Source organism: Natrix helvetica, assembly GCF_964273705.1.
Source record: "Natrix helvetica genome assembly, chromosome: 1".
In the NCBI taxonomy this organism is placed as follows: Eukaryota; Metazoa; Chordata; class Lepidosauria; order Squamata; family Natricidae; genus Natrix; species Natrix helvetica.
In genome coordinates, this window is record NC_138548.1 from 308,090,417 (window position 1) to 308,110,340 (window position 19,924).

Consider the following 19,924-nt stretch of genomic DNA (forward strand, 5'->3'; position numbering starts at 1 on the left):
GTGTAATATTAATAATATTACAAAATTAGTCTAGTTCTCCAGTAAAAGTTGCACAAGTGACCCCAAAGTGACACAGCAAAAGTGACTTGAGTTTCTTGAGTTTAGGTTAGGAAGAGGGGAAGCAAGTGGCCAAGTAAATAATGTTTTGAAGTTGAGCTTTCATGTAGTCTACAGCCAAAACACTATAACCTTAGTGTATTGGCCGTGCACCAGGGATACTATAGTAAAAACTCAATTTCAAGAATATCTGTGTCTATAGGATACAATATACCATATCATAAAAATTGTGAACGAATGGTGTAAAAGAATATTGTTGATAAGAATAACAATACCATAATAAAGGAAAAATACAGTAGGCAAGCTACCTTGGTTCCTCTGAGCCCTGCTCCCTCACCCTAAGTTTCTGCATTCCAGCTGGAGACTATAATGCAATAAATGCTTGTTAATACTTTTGACTGTTTTGTTTAAGTTACACCACCCTAGGAGTCCCTTAACAGGGCAAAGTTGAAGAAATTAGTAAAGAAGTACTGCTCTATCAGCATCCACGACTGGGATGCTGTAAATTCTGGCACAATGTTTGTCAACCTTGGCAGCTTGACAAAATGTGGACTTCGGTTCCTAGAATTCCCAAAGCAGCATTCTGGGAGTTGAAATCAACCCACCTCCAAGCTGCTCCAGTTGGGAATCGCCTAGAGAGATAGTCTGCACGACTCTCGGCTCCTCGGTTGCGAAAGGCAGCGTGCGACCAGATTCTTATCTCATTCTTATCTCTTTGTCTTCTAAAACCAAATTGGCAGGACTCCCTATGAGCGGCGAGCTCCTGACAGGGCTATAGGTTGCGATGAGGCACGGGGCGGAGGAAAGATATAAATGCGGCGGGGAGGGAAGACACAAGAGACGAAGTGAGAAGAGCGTTCGAGCGAAGCGGGTAGGCTGGGAGGCAGCTCCTGGAAGAGCCGGGCCGGGATGAAGGCTGCGGCGTGGGTGCTGCTGGGCTGGGTCCTGAGCGGGAAGAGCTTGCAGGGAGAAGCCCAACAGGTAAGCGATGCCTCAAAAGTGCCTGCGCTTTTTCTTCCCTGCTTTGGCTTCGAGCCTTGCCCTTCCTTTGCTCGCCGCAGAAATTCGGGAGACTTTGAACAAGTTCAGGCATTTGAACGTCTGCCTGGAAAGGTGGCTTTCAAAAGGCTCAGCCTTCCACTGTTTAGGAGATGTTTGGTTGCCAGGCAGGGCTTTGGGAGAACCAATTCTGTTGAAAACTTCAGCAGAAATACCTAGGAAGTATGGCTTATCTAATCTGTATTAGTTGAAATATCAGCAACAGTCTGTCATCATAGAGAAACTACTTAGAAAAACAAGAACTGAATTAGCCTCAGCCTGGGGCAAATAAACTTATGAAAGACTTCATTCTAAAATTAGGAATTGTTTTTGAGTAAAAGTAATTGATCAGAAATTGGGGATGAGATGTTTTCTTGATAGACTTGTAAAAAGGCCAATAATTTCAGGGTTCAAATACATGTAATGATACAAAAAAAATTAAAGATCAACATCGGGCTGAAAACAGTACTCTTCTTGTTGGAATTAAAGGACAGCAATTAAATAAGAGCCATGGGAAATTATTTTTTATATATAATTCCTGCTGCAAGATATCGTCCATTATCACTGGCATGCATCTGCATCCCAGCAAGTTATGGTTTTAATGAATATTTTAAAAATATTTTAATTTTTTAAAAACATGCCATATCCATAGCTAATAGTAGATTAGCTTCTTAACCCATTAGTTTGAGACCATACTTCACTGACTAATGGTTAACATCCGTTTAAAAATGGGCTTCCCCGGGCTCCGGAGGTGGGAAACAGGCCCGTTTCTGGTACTTCCAGTAGGCCCATTTTTTGCCCTCCCCAGGCTCTGGAGGCTTTTCTCGAACCTCTGGGAGGGCGAAAACAGCCTCCCCCAGGCTTCGGAGGCGCTTCCTGAAGCTTCCTGGCACAAAAAATGGAGCGCGGGAGGAGCACAACCCTGTGCTCCCCCACGTATGTGCATGTGACACCCTCCGCCCCCACCGATGTATGCGCATCTCCCACATACACAGCAGAGACCCAAAAATCAGCTGTCTGGCAGGAGGCATGCGCACATGCATGTTGGAGCTGAGCTGGGTGACCACTCACGTGCCCGGAGAGAGGGCTTCGTGTGCCACCTTAGAGGAGAGGTAGAATATAAATGTAATCATTAATAAGTCAGCATTTCCAAATCTGTTTAGTACTTAACTGACTTGGTCAGTCAATCATTCAGTCATATCTATAGCTGCCCATCTCAATCAATGACTCTGGGCAGCTTACCATTTTCCTAGAAAGTACGTAATATTCTATTTATTACATTTCCTTTTCTTTTAATCCTGGTTTTCTTTTTCATTACAGCATATCAAATGCTATGAAGAAGATGGTATGTATAAATAAGATGTGGTTTTAGTTGTTAAAATTTTGTTGCATGTATTGGACATTCATGGACTCCATTGCCATTGTAGGTGTTTTAAAATATCATCAATATATGAAATCTTTGTGGGCTTTTTAATCAATGTGCATCAAACAAGTACACTCATCATATGCCTGCTTGACTTTTGCCCTTCCTTGACTGATTAGGCTAGACAAAGACCACAGAGGCCACAGATGGCAATCAGTGCCTCACAGAAGGAAGGAGAGAACTGAAGTCTCCAGCCTTAAGTTTTTTGTAAAGACTCTTGTGAAGAACCCTTCTTTAGAGTCCACTGAGTTGAATAATATCTGACCAGTTTGTCATTCCTGGAGATAATGTTTAAACTTCTCCACTCCAATGCTTTTGCATATGGTGGTGCAGTGGTTAGAGTGCAGTACTGCAGGCTACTTCTGCTGACTGTCAGCTGCCTGAAATTTGGCAATTCATCAGGCTCAAGTTGACTCAGCCTTCCATCCTTCTGAGGTCGGTAAAATGAGGACCCAAAATTGTTGGGGGCAATATGCTGACACTGCAAACTACTTAGAGAGGGCTGTAAGGCACTATGAAGTGGTATACAAGTCTAAGTGCTATTGCTATTTAGCAGCGATGGCGAACCTTTTTTGGCTCGCGTGCCACAAGTGGGGAGAGCGCAGGGGGGTCATGTGCGGGCGTGCTGCACCCATAATGTAATGCGCGACCTCCCAGTGCGCATGTGCACACAACGCGCGACCCCCCATTTTTACATGCTTTTTTCGCCCTCCCCAGGCTCCAGAGGCTTTATAGGAGCCTGGGGAGGGTGAAAAGAGCCTCCCCCACCCCCCGGAGGCCCTCCGGAGGCTTCAGGGACCGTCCGGAGGCTTCCCCGAAGCCTTCGGAGCACTCAAAAAGATCCTCCGAGCAAACCGGAAGTGACTTCCGGGTTGCTCGGAGGGCCATTTTAAGCACTCTGAAGGCGTCAGGGAAGCCTCCGGATGGTCCCTGAAGCCTTCAGAACGCTTAAAACCACCCTCCGAGCAAACCAGAAGTACTTCCAGTTTGTTCAGAGGGTGGTTTTAAGCGCTCCGAAGGCGTCAGGGAAGCCTCCAGACGGTCCCTAAAGCCTTTGGAACGCTTAAAACGACCCTCCGAGCAAACCGGAAGTCACTGCCGGTTTGCTCGGAGGGTTGTTTTAAGCGTTCCAAAGGCTTCAGGGAAGCCTCCGGACAGTCCCTGAAGCCTCCGGAGGCCCTCTGGGAGGGCGGGGGAGGCTCTTTTCGCCCTCCCCGGGCTCCTATAAAGCCTCTGGAGCCTGGGGAGGGTGAAAAATGGCTAATAAAAAGGTGAACTCAGCTGGCCAGCGCGCGCATGTGCACTGGCCAGATGACAGGGCAGTGCTTTGCGTGCCCTGACAAATGGCTATGCGTGCCACCTGTGGCACACGTGCCATAGGTTCGCCATCACTGCTATATAGCAAACTAAATCATGCTTAAAGAATGCAAGGATGTTGGTTACTCTTTAAATAAATACTAGTGACTTTCTCAAGGGATTTGACTTTAGAACATGGCATTCTTTTTAACATTATACTGTAATAGTATTACTGTTAATATCTTCAATTGTGAATTAGAAGTGGAAGAAGTGAATGAAAAAAAAATAAGGGATTGGCAGGGAAGGGTGAAGTCGTGACATGACATACTTCCTGAAAGATGGTATTGAAATGCAGCAGGTATATAAAACAGTGCAAAGGAAGGATGACTTTGGATTTTGCATGAATACATATAATGTATTCCAGGACCCCAAGATCATATTTCCAACATTTGATGGAAAAAAGTTAAATTTCAGTGTAAATATTTGCACTTTGTAAAAATGAATGTCATTCCTATGTAAGAAAAATTGTTCATTTTCTCAATCAGAATGTATTCTCCTGGCAGTTTTAGCCATCATAAGAACTGAAAACAGACATACAAATAATCAAATGATCTTGGGAATCCCATTTCAAACTGTTGAGGACGTGGAAATTTATTGTTGACAGCAAGCAGGATGTTTCTGCAGGCTAAATTAGTACACATACATTTTTCAATGATTTTGATTCTTCTTACATAATCTTCTTCAGGAAAGGTATGAGGTAAAATGGCTACCAAAGTCTATCAAGATGTTTAATTCTAAATCTTCTCGCTTGGAGGAAGGTGTTGGGTAGCCAAAAAAGAGTCATACTGCAGCTGGACTTTTACTCTCCAGTCCAGCTCCTATAGATGTTGATTCTGTGGCTGTTGGCTTTTCTGTACCCTTTCTGGAAGGGTAGCCGAAGCAGAAGGCAATTCTAAATGACATGTCTGCCACTGTGGATTTTTCTGGGGACGAATGATGGTGTTCAGAGAAGGAAGACTACTTCAACCAAGACTTCAAGGCCTTGCAGGCTAGTCAGGCCAGTCTAATAAGCTGGAGGTTTTCCCTGCAAATATACTCACTCCTCACTTTCATTCTTTGCAAGGGCCTCATCCTGAGTTGGAACAAGAACACAGATTCACACCAGCAGATCTTTTTAATATCAGCATCAAGATTGTTGAAATACAAGGAATGTGTAAATTCAACATAACTTGGATCCTTAATGCAGACGGTAAATTTCATTATTTAAGTAGTAGGCCAATAAATATTTTGTATTAAATGTAACAAATACTTTTCTATATAATGAATACTGTAATGCTCGCTTGTAATATTCCCTTTCTATCCTGATTGGGAAGTAAGCAATGTTGTGATTGTCTTGTTTTAGTTCCTGTAGGCTTTGGATGGAGCACAACAGGCCTTAGCTAAACCCTGATAAAACTAAGTAGCTCTTGCATATTGGGCCTTCTGGATCTAGGACATTATCATCTTTATAGTGGACACCACCCTGTACAAACCTGGTGGACAATCTGGAGGTCCTAAATTCATGATTCCTGCTCGAGGATCAAGTGGCAGTTGTGGTTGGGAGAGACTTTGTACAACTTCATTTTGTTTACTAGTTGCATCCTTTCCTGGATCATGAGACTGTGCTCAGAGTTATACCCTGGTCACCTCAATGGAATGGATTGTTGTAACATGCTCTGAAATGTGGCTGTCCTTTCAAGAACATTTGGAAGCTTCAATTGATGAACAGTGTGGCTGTACTATGTGTGCCCCTAAAATGGCACACATTACACATTTGCTCCATGAGCTGCAATAGGTTTTCAGTCTGTTTCTGGGTACAATTCAAGGTGTTGATTTTGGCCTATAAAGCCCTAAATTACATGAGATCAGGTTTCTTGAGGAACTGCCTTTTCCCAGTTATGTCTATTTGTCTCATCAGTCCAGCAAGAGGGGTATGCTGCAGGTCCTCCCTGCTAAGGAATTTTACCCTCTAGAACAGGGGGGTCAAATTCAAGGCCCAGGGGCCAAATCTGGCCTGTGGGGTGCGTGTCAGCATTCCAAATATCATGCAGAATTAAATCATTGTCCAAGGCAAAGTGATCCTTAAAACTCCAATTTAATAAGACAGGCATGTTGGCATTATGCTGTTAAATTTCAACTCTAACTTACATCCGGTGAATTCACCCAGCTAAAAGTTCATCATCTATCCCCACACCCCATAATTCATCACATGGTCCAATCTTCATCTTCCACGCTGGCATGTACACCCCTCTTCTTCCGGCCAGGTGTCGAGGTGCGGAGACAAAAGACGACCTTGAGCTTCTAAGAAATCCATAACAATACATTCCACAATCCTACTCCTTTCTATTCCCCCCTCCCAACTACTATACCAATGAAACAGCATAATATATATATGGTTTAAATATGTGGCAGGCCAAAGATCCTAAAAGGAACAGAATTACAGGCCTGACAGTGCGTAGATCTGGCCCGTGGGACCACCTTGGAAACAGCAAAGGACTGTCCCGCGGTGCCTCTGCCAGCAAAAACTGAGCTCGGGAGGGCCACAGGCGGGTTGCATGAGTGACATCAATCTGGCAATGCCCACCCTGGGCCCCCAAGGTCAAACACAACCCTGATGCGGCCCTCAATGAAATCGAGTTTGACCCCCTGCTCTAGAACATTACTCTCCTGAGGTGAGGTTGGTGCCATTCCTAGTAGTTTTCCAGCAAGTTTTTAAAGTGCGTTTTTCCAGAAACCTTGGGATACCCATGAGAAGGCTGCAAAGTGGTTGTATGATGTTAGGTGATTGTTCTCCCACAGTCTTGACTTTTTCATATTTTTAATCTGATTTAGGTTCAATCTTTTAAGATTGGTTGTGTTGTTTTAATTGTTTCTGTGTTCGTACACTGCCAGAGTCATGTCCCAAAGTTGCTTTTTTCAGGAGGCAACTGGACTTTTTTGTTTTTTCCTTTGAAGATGTTTGGCTTCTCATCCAAGAAGCTTCTTCAGTTCTGCCTGGATGGTGGGGAATGGAAGGATTTATATTTCTTGCAGACAGCTGGTCATTTGCATTCTTTTTAGACAGCCATCGAGGTCATTTGGAGGTTTATCTGTGTCCTCATGGTCACCTGAATAGTGCAAGTATGTGTGGAGCCTTCTTGGCTGCAGGCTGTGTTCTGAGCTGTGTCCCTTCACTGTTGAAGACAGGCGCAGGCTGTTGGCTTGGATGAGCCTGTGTTTCTGCATCTCAAACAGAAAAGCAAATGATTCCTGTAGTCTGCAATTTTTCTGGAAATCCATTCATACTTCCACATCCATTTGGGGCAACCAAGATGACTGAGAATCTCCGCAGACTTTCACCAGAGTCATGTTTTGTGAGATGAGCAGCCTGTCACTGCGTTAATTGGTTTGTCAACTTGTGCTTATATTCTGAGTTATACAGTAGACTGGATTGTTTCTTATATGACAATGATTAATGCGCATGTCTCATAATACGTCACACATTCTTTACTTTCCTTCTGATCTTCCGTTCGCCTGCTGAAGGAGGTGGGCAACATAGCTCTTGCCAAAATGTAAGATTTAGATAGTAAGATTTGTATTATTATTTTATTTTATATTAAAGTTGTTTATTAGAACATGCCCCGGGTTTATTTTCGCTTATTTCAAATGTATGCTACAAGGAATGCCAAGATCCAGCACCTCATTAATTTAAGGGGGAATTCCCCCTCCTTCACAAATGGTAGCAGAGTTTTGGTTTATCTGATTTATGGCTTTTTCCTTGTTAGCTATCTCCAAGAGATATGCGGAATAGGCTAATTAGAGAGAATGATTTACCATTGACTCAGGACTGATTAAATCATTTTTTTACAATGCCGAAGAAAAAGAAAATCAGAGATGGGGCACATTCTGAAGGCTCCTTCCCCTCTGATACAGAGGTAGAAAGCTTTTCACGCTGGCTTCCAAGTTTCCAAATTTCAGCAGCCGGACCGAGTGGAGAATCTGCCGTGGGAGAAAACTCTCAAGAAGATAAAGCTGTTTTTGAAGGAGACGTGTTCCGACCGAGGTCAGTGATACTCCCTTCTGATTATGCATGGTCCCAAATATCTCCAAGAGATGTTGAAATGCTCGGGGCTAAACCAAAGCATTCATTGCCGCTAGAGCAAATTCACTCCCAAGCAGAAAGAGAAACTCATGAATCTCCCCAGGCTTCTGAGCAAGATATGGAAAGCTATCGTAATAAAATGGAATTTTTTGAAAATGAGTTTCTGCAAGTCAAAAGAGCTTTTTCCATGCTCAAGTCAGAGAAGAGAGACTCCCATGTTTTTCAAATTTCTGAAAATGCCATATTGCTTTCTTCTCCAAAGCCTAAGACACACCCCCTGGTGGATACGGTGTCAGGCAAATCAGAACAGAGAGATGTGCACACGTCACAATTGCCACGTGATCTCCTTTGTTCTCCAATATATGCCACGCAGGCAGAAATATTGCAGCCAAGAAGTGAGGCTGCACCACCATCTCCTGGCAGAAATAATTTACTAAAAGGAACTGACATGCATTTTAAAATTAACAAGCATTTTCAGGCAATGCAACAGACTCTTTCAGAAATGTCTGTAGACTATTCAAGTATTCAGGGTGCTATACTAGGGCTTACACAACATTATTGATGTCCATGGATACTGAATTGCAGATTACTTTCCCACCTGATGCAACAGCCCAACAAATTTGGGCCATTTTGGAAGATTGCTACAGGCCCATTTCAATTGAATCTTCATGTTTGCTCATGTCTGAGTTCCATGGTTCGAAGTTGAAACCTGGTGAACAAATTGGTGGACATTTGACCAAACTGAAAGGAATGAGAAGTGAATTGAGAGAAAGAGGCCATGTTATTGATAATATCCAAATGATCAGCATTATCATTAACTCATTGAATTATGAATGGAAAGATGCCATTGCAAAGATTAGCCACGTGCCTATTGCTCAACGCACTGTTAATAATGTATGCAGACTTTTAATTGAGGAGGAAGCTATCAAATTAGCCACACCACATTTGCAACGGCCACCAGGGCCAAGAGCTCCAGCTAGACGTCCCTTCCGAGAAAGAGTCTACTCTCCAAGGATGCCAAGATGCTACATCTGAACAGTATGGGACATGACACCCGGGATTGTCCCCAACGAGTTCCAGCTCCCGTCACATACCAGTCCAGAGGAACAGACTCCAGAGGCAGAGGTAGAGGCGGAAGACAAGGTCGTCGTGGTCCAAGGCATGATCCACGAGCTCCACTTGCAACATTGGCCATAACCAACGTTCCACAACCTGATCCAGAGTATGACAGACGTCTTTTGTGGACTTTGGACAATGGCGCAGCTTTACACGTTACCTACAGAAAGGAACTTTTCACAGAGATGTGTGAGCCGGAGTCTGAATTCCGAGAACTGTACTCCTTCTCCAACCACCCTTGTAAGGTCATGGGAAAAGGAACTGTTTACGTTGAAGAGCTCGATACATTCATCCCTGATGTTTATTACATACCTTCAGCAACCAGTAATTTGCTTAGTCAAAGTCACTTGTCTAGAGAGTTAAAGTTCCAGGTTCACCATCTCGAGAAAGCAAGTTACATAGTTAAAAATGGAGATATTGTTGCTGAAACCATTCTAATTGGTGGTGTTTATTACTTAAAGCCAAGAGCACAGGCAAGTATGCAAACTCCAAAAAGGGACAGCACAGGCCCAGAGAGAGTTGGTTCAGAGAGAGAACCCATTGCTACTCCAAAGGCTCCTAAAGCCAACAAACAGAAAATAAGGAAGCAGATTGCTCAGAGCAAGCCTGAGGTTCCTCATGAAACTGTTAATTTTGAAAATTCACTAACTGGTAAACCTTTGCATTCCAGGTGTATCCACAAGTAGCATAGAAGATTGGGGCATGCCAGTTTCCGTGTTCTTAGAAAAATGCCGGAGTTCGCAAAAGGTTTGGATCTAAAGGGGTGTAAGGTGTTTTTGGATTGTGCAGTTTGCAGGAAAGCTAAATCCAAAGCAGCTGCCATTCCCAAATATGCTACACGCCTGTCAACACGCATTTTTGATTTGGTACACACTGACATAATGGGTCCTTTCCCACCAACAATTGGTGGTAGAAAGTATTTTCTAACAATTGTAGATAATCATTCTAGATATGGATTTGTATATCCTATGAAAGAGAAATTTGAGACCTTTCAGATCTTTAAAGACTCTGCAGCATTTGTTTCTACCCAATATCAAGTTCGCATTGCCAGAATCCAGAATGACCGTGGTGCAGAATTCATGTCTCAGCGTTTCCAGGACTGGATGCATAAGAATGGAATTCTTCATCAGACATCCGCTCCATATACACCGGCTCATAACGGAGTCGCAGAAAGAAGACAAGGGGTTCTACAAACCATGATGCGTTGTCTCCTAGAAGATGCCAATCTCGGTAGCATATACTGGGGTGAAGCTATCAAATATGCAAATTACATTGTCAACCGTACTTGGAGCAGTGTAATAAATCAAACTCCTTTCTACATGATGTATGGCTACAAACCTGATCTCAAGAACCTCCACATTTTTGGTTCATACGCTATGGTGAACATTCCCTTAGCTCAAAGAAGAAAAGGAGGTCCAGCAGCAAAGAGACCGAGATTTGTGGGTATTGATGATAATTCAAAATGGAGCAAATTTACTGACCCTAAACATGTAATTGTAATTTCTCAATCTGCTAATTTTGAGGAAGATATTGACTGGTCCAGGATGATCCTGGAGTTTATTTTCCTAGAGATGATGTTGCAGATGCCATGCAGCCTGATGACCAAGATTCACAGGCAGATATTCCTTCTACCAGTTCTTCACAACCTGATGTTCCGTCTTCGCAAGCTGCAGATGTTGATGCTAGCGACGAATGTGAGGACGAGGACAAAGAAGAAGAAGAATGGACTGTTGTTCCGAGACATTCCAAGAGGGTCACAAAAGGAATCCCTCCACAGCGATATTCGTGGCAACTGACAAAAACACCCTTGCCTTTGATTTGCAATGTTACACTTCCTCCTGATACGTTCATCAAGCAGCTTCCTGATTCGGAGCAAGACAAGTGGTATGATGCAATGCAGGATGAAATAGACAGTTTAAAGAAACTTAATGTATTTACATCTGCAAAATCTCCAGCAAACAAAAAAGTCATTGGCACTCAATGGGTTTACAGAATCAAGAAGAAACTGAATGGTGAGTCATTGTACAAAGCCAGACTTGTAGCTCAGGGTTTCGCTCAATGTTACCCTGAGGACTACACAAACACTTACTCACCAACAGTCAGAACTGAGAGTGTAAAAATTGCTTTAACCACTGCAACTGTTCTTGATTTAGAAGTTTTCCAGTTTGATGTGGACCCGGCTTATCTACATGCTGACCTAGATGAAGAGATCTATGTGAGAGGCCCTCCAGGATTCCGACAGCAAGAAGGGGATACCTGGTTCCTGAACAAAAGTCTTTATGGTCTGAAACAGTCAGGTTTAATGTGGTACTTACGTCTTACTGACAAACTAAATTCAATGGGCTTTATTAAGTCCGAAACTGATGAATGCGTGTTCACAAAAAAATCTAACAATGCATATGAGATAATTCTTGTTTATGTTGATGATATTGTTTATATTGGTCCAAATAAGAAAATGAGTGACATTTTTGCTAAAAGTTTGCAGAGATACTTCACATTGAAATCTTTAGGTCACATTAGCACTTAATTAGGTGTTCAGATTGACAAAACACAGAAGGGGTTTAGTCTTTCACAAGAGGAGAAAATTGACCACATTCTACATCATTGCAACATGAAAGATGCTAACACAACAAAGACACCCATGCAAACAGATTTTCACAACTTAACACATGAACCAAGTCCTGAATTCGAGGACCAAACACTATTTCGTTCATTGGGTCACTGTTGTACATTAGTAGTTGGACCAGACCCGACATTGCACTTAGTGTTAATCTCTTATCACGACACGTAGGTAAGGCAACACAATTTCATTGGACATGCGTTAAGAAGTTATTGAAATACCTGAAGCACACTAAACACATGAAGTTATTGCTAGAACCAACACATACTGATCATGCAGAATTATGTTGTTATGCAGATTGGGCAAGTGATAAGAAATCACGCAAAAGTACTTCAGGTTACATGATGCTCCTGAATGAATGTCCTGTTTACTGGCAAGTGAGAAAACAGAGTTTTGTTTCGTGTTCATCTACTGAAGCTGAATATGCTTGTGTTTCAGATGCATGTAATTCTCTAACATGGTTTGACGCTTTGATCACAAATATCTGGACATGTCCAATTCGACCAATCACCGTGATGGAAGATAATGAATCGGTGGTTTATATTTCTGAGTCACATTTTACAGGTTCTAGGTCCAGACACATTGACATTCGTTATCAAAAGACAAAGCAATTAGTTAAACAAGGTTTTGTTAAATTGCAATATGTATCTACACATGATCAAATTGCTGACATGCTCAACAAACCACTTCTATCAGCTCAACACGAGTATCTGCGAAAGAAGATGTGCCTTATTTGATGATTTGATGATATCAACCCAAGTGACAAAAGAAGGGATGTCACTGCATTAATTGGTTTGTCAACTTGTGCTTATATTCTGAGTTATACAGTAGACTGGATTGTTGCTTATCTGACAATGATTAATGCGCATGTATCATAATATGTCACACATTCTTTACTTTCCTTCTGATCTTCCGTTCGCCTGCTGAAGAAGGTGGGCAACATAGCTTTTGCCAAAATGTAAGATTTAGATAGTAAGATTTGTATTATTATTTTATTTTATGTTAAAGTTCTTTATTAGAACATGCCCCGGGTTTATTTTTGCTTATTTCAAATGTATGCTACAAGGAATGTCAAGATCCAGCACCTCATTAATTTAGGGGGGAACTCCCCCTCCTTCACACAGCCATATACATTTTTTAAATAAATAAATCATCTCAGTACTAAAAAAGTAAGGAAATATATTTATGCTTTTATCTATGCAGTTAAGTTAAACTAATTGAAATTCAGAATATGGAAAGCAATGAAGTTGACCAAAAATTAAAGTTCTTGAGAAATAATCTCAAATATGATCTGTGCTGATTTATGTAACTTTTCTCCTTGATTTTTTAATTTTTAAAAAAAAATAACTGTAAAAAGGTATGTAAATGGCCAAGAACCATTTTGAGATAGAAACCCAAATCAGTAAATAAATAAATGGAATATTGTTAAATTTTCAGGTGATGAGAAATTCCAGGGGAAATATTATATATTCAGCTTCTTTTTGATAATACATTTCAATGTCCTTTTTTATGATAACCGAAGATATTACAATGAACTTATAATATTTGTTGTATTCTAACCGTGATGGCGAACCTATGATACGCGTGCCACAGATGGCACATGGAGCCCTGTCTTTGGGCACAAGAGCTATCACCCCAGCTCAGCTCCACCGCACATGTGTGTGCACCTCCCACTGACCAGCTGATTTTCGGGTCTCTACCGTGCATGCATGGGGGGGGTGGAGTGCATGCGGGAAATGCACATGCAAGCCCCCCCCTCCCACAGCCCATTTTTGGTCCCAGGAGGCTTCAGGGAGGCCTGCTGGCCCAAAACAGGGCATGGGGGGCAGCACACTTGTGCAGAGGGGGGTGGCAGCAGAAGCATGCAGGGCATTTTGTGCATGCGTTGCATTATGGGCGTTGGGACGCAATGACAAAAAGGTTAGCCATCACTTTATTCTAATATACAAGTGACCACAAACATACAAGCTCACTGTAGACACTATAAATCCAAATTTATTTGGATTTCATTCCATTACCAACTGCAAACTGCTGTTATGTTTGTGATACATCTTTGTCAGACCCCCAGCTCCAATAATACCACAAGAGGAAACTTGCTTTTTGGGGACAGCTATTAGAAAACAGTAATCTGTCTTGTAGAATTTTCTGTGTCATGAATTAATTTATTAGTAAAAATATTTTTTAACAAACAAGTTACTAGAAAACCTAGTCATGATCTGAATCAAGTATTTTGAAGAAATACTGGCTTTAAGATTTTCTGTTGATAGCCCAATCAAATGTGCAGTAATTAGATGGCAAACGGAGAGAGTAGGAAATAGTATTCTTTGAACAAATGTGAAAAGTTATTAGAAGAATGTAAATCTCTTTACTGCTGTCCCATAAGGCAAAAATATCAAATCAGAAAAGAGGACACAACCTTTTTCTTTCCTTAACATTTTGCAGCCTTCTTCTTGGATAACTGAAAGCACTTTTAACTTTTTTTGGTTTTGCTATGTGTATGTGAACAAAAAGTTTTTAAAACTGAAATATATATTTAATGCAAAATGTATATTCAAATTATAAAAATAGGAAGTACATGCAAACAGATATTTCATTAATTTTTTTAATTGGGGGTGGGAGGATTAAAAATATTATAGTTTTCCCTTGCTGTTTCTGTTTTATGACTCCTGTCTACTTTAGATATGCAAAACACTTAGATTACATCTAAAATCTAGCATTAAGAGAACAAATTTATATTTCAGTATTGGATAGCATGTAGATAGATGCATGGAATAGGATGCAGAATTGGCTCAAGGTAGTAAAAGTAACAAAAAATCTGCCATTGTATGTCTTTGAGAGACCTGTCGTAGTTGGAATGGCATGGTTACTGATAACATCTTGAAAACAAACTAGAATTCTCTGACAAAATAATTTTCTTGCAGCCAGTATACAATACTTGAAGGCAACCAAAATATGTGAATTAAATCAAGGCTGTATTCGCTGTGACTACTTAGAAGCATTTCAAAGTCAAACCAAGTCTGAGCATCAAAAAGTAAGAGTTTTTTTTTTTAAAGTTGTGTTTCTGCTGTTACGTTGTGCTGCTAGGATAGGATTTTAGTCAGCTTAATGACCTCTAATGCAACAGTAAATTATTTCTTTTAAGACAACATGGTGAGTTGGACTAGAAATTGTTTCTGTAGAATAGAACAAAAATAGTGTAGCTTCATCTTCTGAAAGGAAATGACAAAAATCGGTTTTTATGTAAAATTATTGTGAGATAAAAATAAATTTCAGTGTACCAAATGTGCTCACAGCTCATGTTCTTTAATACATTGTTTTACCACTGGCTGTCGTTGGTGGATATTAAAGTATCATAAAAATGGAAAATTGACTAAACTATTAAATTTCTATTTTGTTTGAGTAAAAACACAATTATTCTGAATTTTTTGGTACACTTAAAATCTTACCAAATCCTATGTTGGACAGTAAACAATAATGAGCAGTAAATAAATAGTAACCCAAGATAAATTTTGAGGTAACTCAGATTAAAAATCAAAATATTATATATATATGTGTGTATATTTAACACTTACTCAAGTCAAAGGTTGAATGTTTACATACCGTATTTTTCGCCCTATAAGACGCTCCGGAATATAAGACGCACCCAATTTTAAAGGAGGAAAATCTAGAAAAAAAAGATTCTGAACCAAATACTGTAGTAAAATATTTTATATCAACTGTATAAAGTTAACAGCAGTTTAAGAACAATTTTATGTCCCCCATTTTTAGATGACCCAGGCAATGTTCCCTCTAATTTTTTTTCAGTGTGAGCAGAAAAGTATAGTATTTGAGCGGCACATTTTTATGCCTGAGCAGCACCTGAATTTTTTTCACAGGTGTCACCTAAGACAACAACAAAATCAGTATTATTTGAAACTCAAAGTTATGTTTATTCAAGGTACCCGCTTAATTAAAAGTGTTATATAGTATCACTTAACTACGCTCCTGCTTAGTAACCAAAATGTTGGGTCAGGAACTCTGACATTGAAGCCTGCAAGTCTTAAAGCTGTCAAGTTACAAGATCCTTGCATCCCTAACCCTTTAGGAAAAAAAACCCCAAGGGGTCTTCAAACCTGACAGCTTGAAGACTTGTGGACTTCAACTCCCAGAATTCCTCCTCCAGTCATGTTGGCTCAGGAACTCTGGCATTGAAGCATGCAAGTCTTAAAGCTGTCAAGTTACAAGATCCTTGGATCCTTAACCCTTTAGGAAAAAAAAACCCAAGGGGTCTTCAAACCTGACAGCTTGAAGACTTGTGGACTTCAACTCCCAGAATTCCTCCTCCAGTCATGTTGGCTCAGGAACTCTGGCATTGAAGCATGCAAGTCTTAAAGCTGTCAAGTTGCAAGACTCTTGCAACCTTAACCCTTAAAAAAACCCCAGGGTCTTCAAACCTGACAGCTTGAAGACTTGTGGACTTCAACTCCCAGAATTCCTCCTCCAGTCATGTTGTGGCGACGTCATCTGCGTGGATCTGCTCCATCTTCGGTTTTTTTCACAGGGGGCAGGGCTGCTGCTGAAGATGCCAACGACGAGCCCTTGCCGCCACCAGAATAACAGCTGCCTCCTCTTCCTCCTCCAACAGCACCACCACACTTGGAGTGAAGCCGTCAAAGCTCCCGCTGGTGCCCCTGCCCATGACAGCAGCGGTGGCGCGTCCCCCATGAGGCTTTTTTCCCCCTGCTGCCCTCCTCCGCCTTCCTACTGGCTCCCGCCCGTGGCAGCGGCGGCGGCGCCTCCCCCTCTGTTCAGAGCATCTGAGCTGAGCCCCGTTACCCCTGCCCCCTCCTCCTCTGCTGTTCTCAAAAGCACGGCGGAGGAGGAGGGGGCAGCAGGGTAACGCGCTGCCCAGCTCAGATGCTCCGAGTGGAGAGGGATGCGCCGCCGCTGCTGCCATGGGCGGGAGCCAGTAGGAAGGCGGTGGAGGGCAGCAGGGGGAAAAAGCCTCATGGCTTCTCAAAAGCACGGCGGAGGAGGAGGGGGCAGCAGGGTAACGCGCTGCCCAGCTCAGATGCTCCGAGTGGAGGGGGACGCGCCGCCGCTGCTGCCATGGGCAGGGGCGCCAGCGGGAGCTTTGGCAGCTTCACTCCAAATGTGCCGCCGCTGCCATGGGCAGGAGCTTTGGCAGGAGCTTTGGCAGCTTCACTTCTCACTTCTTGTGCGTCCCCCTCCGCTCGGAGCATCTGAGCTGGGCAGCGCGTTACCCTGCTGCCCCCTCCTCCTCCGCCGTGCTTTTGAGAAGCCATGAGGCTTTTTTTTCCCTGCTGCCCTCTGCCGCCTTCCTACTGGCTCCCGCCCATGGCAGCGGCGGCGGTGCCTCCCCCTCTGTTCGGAGCATCTGAGCTGAGCCCCGTTACCCCTGCCCCCTCCTCATCTGCTGTGCTTTTGAGGTGCCATGAGCCGCGGGAGCCAGTAGGAAGGCGGCGGAGGGCAGCAGGGGAAAAAAAAGCCTCATGTCTTCTCAAAGCACAGCGGAGGAGGAGGGGGCAGCAGGGTAACGCGCTGCCCAGCTCAGATGCTCCGAGTGGAGGGGGACGCGCCGCCGCTGCTGCCATGGGCAGGGGCGCCAGCGGGAGCTTTGGCAGCTTCACTCCAAATGTGCCGCTGCTGCCATGGGCAGGAGCTTTGGCGGGAGCTTTGGCGGCTTCACTTCTCACTGTCAGGAAATCTGCCGCAGCGTCGGGCAGCAAATGTGGTGCTGTTAGAGGAGAAGGAGGCGGCAGCAGATATTCCAGTAGCGGCAGGGGCTTTGAGGGTTTATTTTAGCCGCAGCGCCGGGCGCAAGCAGCTAGGATTGGCCGCCCACAAAGGACCTCCCTGGGCTTGCTTTGCTGAACTAGAGTCAGTCACCCCGCGCTCACCAAAACAAGTCCGGGGAGGTCCTTTGCGGGCGGCCAGTTCTAGCCGTCTGCAAAGGACCTCCCCAGCCTCCGGCGCCTGTGACAGTACAAAACACCGTGCGGCAGTTGGAAACTGCTGCATGGTGTTTTGTTGCCGCGCACCTTAGAGGGAACAGTGGACCCAGGTGGCTACATTCGGCTTATAAGACGCACTCAGATTTTCACCCTCTTTTTGGGAGTAAAGAAGTGCGTCTTATAGGGCGAAAAATACGGTACTTAGTTTATAGCATGTCAGATTACAAAAGCAGCAAAAGAAATAAATCAAAATTATAAAGAACAATAGTACTAATAAATTAACTCTCCCTCAAGATATATGGCAATTAAAGTTAGGGTTGAAGATACAGAAAAATGAAACTGTCTTTAAAATTCATAAGGTAAAAAGGGAAAAAAAGATAAAAAGAGACAAAAAAGAAAAACAACCCAGAAAATAAATGGAAAATGTACAAGCACGATAGGACAATTGTTAGTTAAGAATTTTCAATATTTTATAAGTTTTCCATAAATGAAATAACATAATATCTTATATTATGTTTTTTTTGAGATTTTTAAAACTGCAGGTCATTGTTAAAATCAAATTAAATATCAATGATAATAATCAGCGCACAATAAATCACAAAGAATCATACTACAGTAATTTATAGCCAAACTTTGAAGGATAAATTCTTATTTAAGAAATCGTTTAAAAATTGGAATACTGTGGTTTTATTTTAAGAGAAATTCAAATTTTGGATGTGGTTGAAGCTGATAAATGGAATTATAATTTAAAAAATCACTTTCCATTTGGATTAACTTCTGTGTCAGATTTATGATGGGGATACTCTTAACAAGCCTTCCCAAAATGATTTGATCAAATAGCATATTCAATTCTGGCAAGATAGTGCCTGACATAAACCAGATTTAGGCCAACAAACAGCATCATGTATGATTTTTGGAAGCAACTGATTTCTATTTTTTCTATTCTGGGCCAATAAACCTGCACTTAGAAAATCCCATTATAATTTTTTGTGATATTGTCATCTTAGTATTTCATTAATGTACCAGATCCAATCAGTAGTGGAAAATGGAATAAGTGAGGAGTATACACGCTTCTGATTTGCATTTCTGAAAGAGCATGGAGAGTGGATTAGTTCATATCCAAATTTATATAACCTTCAAATACATTTAATTACAGTGGCAATTCAACTTTGTTGGATTCTCTCTAGAAGAAAATACTGATTACTTCATTGATGTTTATAACCTTCCACCAACAAATATAAATGAGGATCATTCAAAAACACAGATACATCTAATTTCTCCAGGTAACTGATTAAATATTGTTGAGTTACAAATCTTCATCTTTAAATGGCTTCTGTAATTTTAAGGTGATATGTATGTATAAATATATAAAACTGTTATGCATATAGTTAAAAGTAATGGGTCCAGCCGAGCTTTGTTTGATAAGTAGAACAAGCATGATATTTAATCTGTTAATTTAGAATGTGTTCATTTGCTCTTCAGTGGCTTATACTTTCATGCAGTTTTCCTTATCTTTATTTTAAAAGCTTTTTCTTATAACTGGAATCAATTGATTTAGATATTATAAATGTTCATAATTTCTAATGCAAAAACTCTTATTTAAATTCAGACTGTGAAGATAATAGCTTGAAATATTGCCAAAACTGTATAGAAAAAGGTAAGCAGTTATTTTCATTAATTCATTACACTAAGGCTCATTAAAATGTATTATAAAGCATATTTCAAGATATTAAATGCAATGGGGACCACAAACTGTGACTCATAAATAAAATGCCAGGGAATACATGGGCACCAAGAGGACGAAGATGATTGCTATTTTTGGTTAACTACAGAAGAACATTTGATTATATTACTTTTCCTGCCCGTTTTAATTAGCAGCCCTTAATGCATTCTTTTGCATTTATGTAGAATAGCTTTGTAACCTTTTAGAACTGGAATCTATATGAAGAAATTGTGCGTTCCACTCCTATACAGTCATGGCTTTTCAAATTCAGTTCTTTTCTGACTGATGTGGTGTTAGCATGTAAAATTCTCTCGTTATAAGATTTCAACTAGAAGTTATTTAAAAAAAAAAACACTCATTTTTTTCTCCTATTTGCTGCTGTGCATGACCAATGCACAGTCTCTGATTAATGTCGGTTGAGGAATTTGTTTGTGTGTCCATTTAACATTTTTATAGCATGCCCAACTGGAAAGACTCTGGGAAGCTTACAAAAGGAAATCTGGGGCTGTCATCCTAACACATATGACAGGCACCAGGTTAGGTTTTTCTTTTATTTACATTCACCTTCTCTTAATCA

General features: G+C 41.6%; 1 protein-coding gene across 1 annotated transcript in view; it reads left to right on the forward strand.

The window, feature by feature from the left end:
• The first annotated feature begins 849 nt into the window (after nucleotides 1-849).
• The window catches only part of IL17RB (interleukin 17 receptor B), a 30,489-nt gene continuing 11,414 nt past the window's right edge, over nucleotides 850-19,924 (forward strand). The window contains exons 1-6 of the mRNA XM_081957689.1: nucleotides 850-1,038; nucleotides 2,416-2,440; nucleotides 4,938-5,063; nucleotides 14,592-14,701; nucleotides 18,781-18,907; nucleotides 19,234-19,281. Coding sequence (XP_081813815.1) covers nucleotides 967-1,038; nucleotides 2,416-2,440; nucleotides 4,938-5,063; nucleotides 14,592-14,701; nucleotides 18,781-18,907; nucleotides 19,234-19,281 — 508 coding nt within the window. The 5' untranslated portion in view covers nucleotides 850-966. The remainder of the gene's footprint in view (nucleotides 1,039-2,415; nucleotides 2,441-4,937; nucleotides 5,064-14,591; nucleotides 14,702-18,780; nucleotides 18,908-19,233; nucleotides 19,282-19,924) is intronic.